Here is a 6,208-nt window from a genome sequence, read left to right on the forward strand (position 1 = left end):
TGAAAATACATCTCTCACTTCGAGGTTCAAGCTTTTCGTAAGTTTCTTGTCTAACGAAAACTTCAGAACCCCAATCTTGATATGTGCTAACGAGGGAACCTTCATCGTCCACATCTCGTGAGCTGTTTTGGCAACCTTCTTAGTTGGGAAACACTACCACAAAAATACCCTTTAATGACACACATTGCGTGTCGAAAAAGCCACAGATGACACGCAAATGTGTGTCAAGGAAGGCCCTGTCATAAAGGAAGACAACATGCTTTTGCGTGTCGTAAACTTACGACGCGCATTTACGACGCTCATTTATGACACGCATTGCATGTCAAGGAAGGCTCTGTCATAAAGGAAGACGACACGCATTTGCGTGTCGTAACCTTATGACGCGCGTTTAGGACACGCATTGTGTATCATTAAAGCCCCTATCATAAATGAAGATGACACGCATTTGTGTGTCATAAACTTCAACAACCATTTACGATATGCATTTACGACGTACCTTTACGATACTCATTTATGCATAATCCAAAAATATGGAAACAAATATATACCAAAACAATTAATTTCATCCAATAATATCATATCGAAAAATTGTAATACATTGATATTAAGGGGATCTAATTGTACATTGTTAGTAAGATGTTTTCCTTAACTATATAATCTAATAATACATTGCTATTAAGGGACACCTTCTTGTTTCATATATGATGTCAAAAAAATCCTCCATGTTAAAAAATTGGCTGTTGTCCACCGAGCGTGGATGGCAAGTAATAACCTGAACATTAGCTGAAACAAAAAAGTTTTTATTAATCACACAATCAACGACATTTAGAAGTATATCAGAATTCATATATATATATATATATATATATATATATATATATATATATATATATATATACTAACAGATGTGATATAGTATGTATGATCCTATAAAAAGAAAAATAACAAAAAACAATTTAAAGAATATATTTCCAATGATATTTAATAATAAAGAAATGCGTCTTCCAACATAGAGTTTTGGCTGTAAAAATCCGCAAAATTCAAAATAAAACAAGAAGCATGTAAGATTTTTCAGCTCTTTAGAGACCTCCAATCCACTGTAAAATGTAAATACACCCAAAACAAATAAATAAATATAAAAACATAGTTGAGGATTCATGATGAAATATTTGTTCATCTATTATCTAAGAGAAAGAGTAACAGGAGTTAAAAGGGACATTTTTTCAATATATGCGGATCTATCAGAGCAACTAGTAGCCTTTGCTGCTCTTAGAAATGGGCTTTGACTTTGGTCAACTAGAAAAGGCCAAAAAGCCTGCTTCAAGTCTCTCAAAATCTGCATAAAAGTTTAATAACTTATATGAATAATAGATATAGTATGGCTGACTTCCCAAATTAACAAAAAGACTACTGTACTAATACTCTAATATGCATAAATTCAAAAATATTTTTATAGATTTTCTTCTACTTAACCAAAATGATAAATAAGTTTAAAAAAAAAGTGAAAAAGTCAAGAGTTCCATACACTATATTATACCATTGATATACATGGTTACTAACATTAGAAAGAGCTGAAAATTAGTAGATGACCCTGCAAATGAATATCTCAACAAAAAAGACAGAAACCACCTTCAGTAACAGTGATTTAGTTGTCATGATATGTTGATGATCAGACTCTGTACTTCTCTGTTTGAGATAGCCTCTAGGAGAACCATAAGAATCATTTGGTGAAGATATTTCAACATCAAAATTCACAAGACCCCACATACGAAGCATCTTCAAGATCTCAGAATATATCAATGAAAGCATACACATTGACCTCACATGATGAGTCAAAACCTGATCACAGAACAATACTTCAGTCTTCCTGTAGATATAAATAGTAAAAAGTTTCGTACAAATCTTCTTACTGAATATAATCACTCTAAACAATATATCACCTGTTATTAACCTATAAAAATAACCTCCATGAACGAAAGTATGTTGTGGTTTCTTGCATTGAACAGTTTTTATCAAGATGTATAAGCTGAAAAATGAAAGTACCAAGAACTGGTAAATGAGCTTGCTGTTTCTTTGTGATTTTCCTGGTTTCATTCCCATGCCTTTAGCTGGAGTAGCAACTGAAGTAGCTGGACAACCTGAAAGGGGAAAAAGGTAAATAACCAAAAAATAATTTTATATCTGATTGGTTGATATGAACGGTTCCCAACCTTTAGATTTGCTTAAGAAGGAGTCCACATCAAAGGTTAATCCAAATCCAGAAGAACCTCCAAATGTATTAGCACTTGAAATGCCACCCTTTTTCCAGTTTCCCCCTCTCAATGCCATGCAACAATGATCATAGCCTACAAGATCAAAAAGAAATGATTCAAATGCTACCAGCCCTAATAAGAAATAATCAACTAAGTGCATGATTCTATTATATACCTACGTGTAAGAAAAATATGAGGAATATCCACATCCGATGCAATTGCAACAACAACACCCCTAAATTGGGTCATTAGATCTTTTCTTTCTGATGAATCACCATAATTTTCTGTCCATGATGACATAGTGATGGCCATGCCAATGGCAAGAAAGATTGAAGTTGCATCAAATGGAGCAACAAGTCCTATGGCCAATGAACCAACTAAAAGATTTCCAAATAAACCAGCAAATGGCAACTAGTCCATTCCCAAGAAATATTGCCTTGGAGAATGTAATTGATAGCCATTGTTGCTTAAAACCTCTCTACAGATGCAACAAAACAAGAGCATTAGAACCATACACAATATAAAAGGTATATTTAGTAATGTAATATTATATCTCACCTTGTTATGTATGACCTTGAACATATGAGACTGCTGATCTGGGAGCTCAACGAAACAACCATGACGCACAAACCAATTCCGGAAACACTGGAATGGCCCTTTCCAGAATTCAATCTAACCTGAATTTGATTTTGTTCTTGATCCAACGTCAATGAGGAAACAAGGTCTGGATAACAATTCTTGCCCAAAGACCACTCCAATTTGGCACCCTGTGAAAGAAACATTGATTTATTAGAAGTCATTTATTCAAGCTTAAAATTGAAAATGGTAATTATTTTATTATAAATAGGTGAGATAGAGCTACAGTTTCCACTGTGAACATATTTTTTACCATCATCTTAAAGATCTAATTTTTCAATAATAGTAGACTCCCTCGTGCATTGTTGTTACACGAAGATTGGAGACATAAGGCAAAGTCCACAAGTAAATGTGATGGTATCAGTTTCAAGAAAGTAAATAAAATGACCAAATCCGATGACTATCGTGGTAGTAAAAAAGATCAATTGCTTGAAATTTTTAGAGCCTAATATTAATTAGAAACAATCTCAAGTCTCAACATAGCTAACCACATATCTAGAAATCACTGTGCAACTTAATTTTGTCAAAAGCTAGTACAACAAATCTACATAGATTATTCATGGTTATAAGTATTTAATTCAAAAATAGATAAAAAAAAAAGACATATCAAAGAGAATTAGGCTCGAATTTCAAAGAAAAAACATGTCAACAAACTCCTTACCACTAATTAATGTTATTCTTCATCAGACTACTCAACCTCTCCTTTGTCTTTTACCGACTTCCTGAAACCCCCATCATTTGTTGCCGTTGCTTCACAGTATCCGGTTCCGGGCAACACCTGACCAACTTCAGCCTCCTGCATTTGGATATATATATATATATATATATATATATATATATATATATATATATATATATATATATATAATCCGTAAATGTTAATTAATTAGTGTAAATTTAAGGAAATTGATCTGATTTTACTTCTTAGGCTTCCCTCATGCACCATTTTGTTTCTTTTAGATCTTCTTCATCAAGTTCTTTGTACCCAAAAACACCTCCTCCTCTGCAAACATCATATAATTTCCATAAATGGTTTTCGTGAAAAAATATATATAAATTAAAAATTAAAGGAAAGAGCAGCCATGAAAATACATCACACTGCCTTCACTAACACGTGATTTGTTTTTGTTATAGATGTTGCATGTCAAACGCTTTGCTCAGTTGATGTTACCACACCTACACAAAAACAATTTAAACATTAGAAGCTAGATGTAGGTGTTTTTTTTTCTAAAACCTAATTTCAGCACTATGAAAAGGTCTACTAGTGTTTAAATCCCCTTTTGGTTCAATATTATTGATATGTAAAATCAGAAGAATCCATAGAAGAATCCATATTACATCTGTGGTTGTAGACGAGAAATGTCTCATGGCTGATGCGATAGGGCTTAATCTCTGCATGTAATCGCCAAATACCTGAAATTCCGAATAAGAAGTTAACAAAGCTATGGATCGTACCTGTAAACAACGTGGAAGAAGGGGGATGCGGAAGCGGCTGGAGGCCGGAGGAGGAGGCTTCGTCGGTGTCGTTGACTAGAGACCGGAGGCGGAGGCGTCATCGGCCGTATCAATGACTTTGTGTCGAATGAACATTCGATTCAATTTTGACTTTATGGTCAAATGAACATTCGATTTTAAGTCTTAGAATATTGAGGCTGTTGGTGAGTGGTGACCTAAAATAGTGAGGAAAGAGAGAGTATGTATGTGATATAATACGACCTTTGGGGGGACGAAGTGTATGTCACACCCCCAAACCGGAATGGCGGAAACGATCGGCGGTGGAGGACGTCATGTACAGTATCACAACAATTGCATCATAGTAATCAAAGTAAACACAACCATAACATTGAATAAGTAGAATATTTACATTTGTTCGATACATAATTTGCATAACAACAAAATGTATGATCAAAAGTATAAAAGTCGCGACTCTAAAGGCTCCGTCTTCTCAAAAACCTACGGGTGTACCTGTCTACCAGTTCCTGAGAATACAAGCGGTTTGAAAGAGTATCAACATTTAAGCTGGTGAGTTCATAAGTATGTTTTTGTAATGAAACATGTATGTGAATCTGTAAAATGTTTGCATGTTCTCAAGAAAATCCAATATTTTCTTTAGTAATGAAAAGTAGTCTTAAACCCGAAGACCAAAATGTACGTTTGTTACTGTATCCGGTTGTAGTATATGAAAATGTTAGTTTGTATGCCTGGTTACCACCAGTTATATTGTATAGTGTGTTCTGTACGAAAACCTTTGTATGGTATTTTCTGTATGAAAACCCTGGCTACCACCAGTATGTATAGTATGTTCTGTATGAAAACTCTGGCTACCACCAGTATGTCTAGTATGCTCTGTATGAAAACACTGGCTACTACCAGTATGTATAGTATGTTCTTTATGAAAACCCTGGCTACCACCAGTATGTATAGTATGTTCTGTATGAAAACCCTGGCTACCACCAGTATGTATAGTATGTTTTGTATGAAAATCCTGGCTACCACCAGTATGTATAGTAGTTTTATTACTTAAAATAAAACCATGTATTTGAATTCCCTAGAATCCTCCAGTTGTAGTGTATGATAGTTCTATTAATGAAAATAAAACTATTTGAAGAATTGAAATCCCGTAAACAAATTTGTTCTTCAGCATATGAATGTTTTTGGGAGATTATTGGGAGCAAAATGAGAGCGTTTTTGGGTGAAAAAGATGAAAAATGAAGAATCTCTCCGGAAAAAACCTTTATACCGGTTGGGTTTGCGGCCGGAGATGGATTCTCGGCGGTAAACGGGTTTACGGCCCAGGGGTTTACGACCCACGGGTTTACGGCCGAGGGGTTTACGGCCGTAAACGTCCGGCTGAAAACGAGTTCCCTGATTTTTTGAGTGTTTTTGGTTACGAAAACTTATATAACCTCTAATTATATATTTTAGATTATTTTCTAACCCACAAGAACTTAACGGAATAAATAAAATTTGAAATTTTATTCAACGGAAATTGAATTTTGTTGACTAGAAAGTGTCGGGTTGTCACAGTGTAGGAAGAAGGTTAGCTCGGAGAATTAACAAAATTTAGGGGGGACGAAGTGTACGAAGAAGGTGAAGAGGAATTGGGGAGAAATTATTTAACCTGGAAGAAGGATTGACAACCTCACAACTCTATTAGGGTTCTTTGGTGGAGGATTTTAGAAGGAGAAGAAGGAGACGCAATCAGGCGGGGGTGTTTAATTTTTTGGGATTTCATTTCCCACTATTAAAATAACGGAGAACGTACGCCGTACTAAACAAATATAAAACAACACCTTTACACGACATGCTTTTTATGATAG

At 34.8% G+C, this 6,208-nt stretch overlaps 1 protein-coding gene across 7 annotated transcripts; it reads right to left on the reverse strand.

The window, feature by feature from the left end:
- Positions 1–578: 578 nt before the first annotated feature.
- Positions 579–4,548, reverse strand: LOC145158963 (uncharacterized). 7 transcript variants are annotated; one of them, XM_079077825.1, is made up of 11 exons: positions 4,344–4,548; positions 4,227–4,280; positions 3,981–4,064; positions 3,810–3,891; positions 3,550–3,684; positions 2,811–3,019; positions 2,432–2,730; positions 2,211–2,345; positions 2,044–2,138; positions 1,630–1,839; positions 1,079–1,336 (listed from the first exon to the last, which is right to left on the reverse strand). In XM_079077825.1, the coding sequence occupies exons 7-11, from the start codon at positions 2,562–2,564 to the stop codon at positions 1,181–1,183; spliced, it is 729 nt and encodes a 242-aa protein (XP_078933951.1). In that variant the 5' UTR covers positions 2,565–2,730; positions 2,811–3,019; positions 3,550–3,684; positions 3,810–3,891; positions 3,981–4,064; positions 4,227–4,280; positions 4,344–4,548; the 3' UTR covers positions 1,079–1,180. The 7 variants fall into 7 exon arrangements, with proteins under 7 accessions (XP_078933954.1, XP_078933951.1, XP_078933953.1 ...); XM_079077828.1 differs by lacking the exon at positions 1,079–1,336 and adding an exon at positions 579–783 and having other exon boundaries at positions 4,227–4,548; XM_079077827.1 differs by lacking the exon at positions 4,227–4,280 and having other exon boundaries at positions 4,001–4,064.
- Positions 4,549–6,208: the final 1,660 nt, after the last annotated feature.

The sequence above is a fragment of the Lactuca virosa genome, chromosome 2 (assembly GCF_052849685.1).
Source record: "Lactuca virosa cultivar CGN04683 chromosome 2, Lactuca_virosa_CGN04683_v6, whole genome shotgun sequence".
NCBI classification, from domain to species: domain Eukaryota; kingdom Viridiplantae; phylum Streptophyta; class Magnoliopsida; order Asterales; family Asteraceae; genus Lactuca; species Lactuca virosa.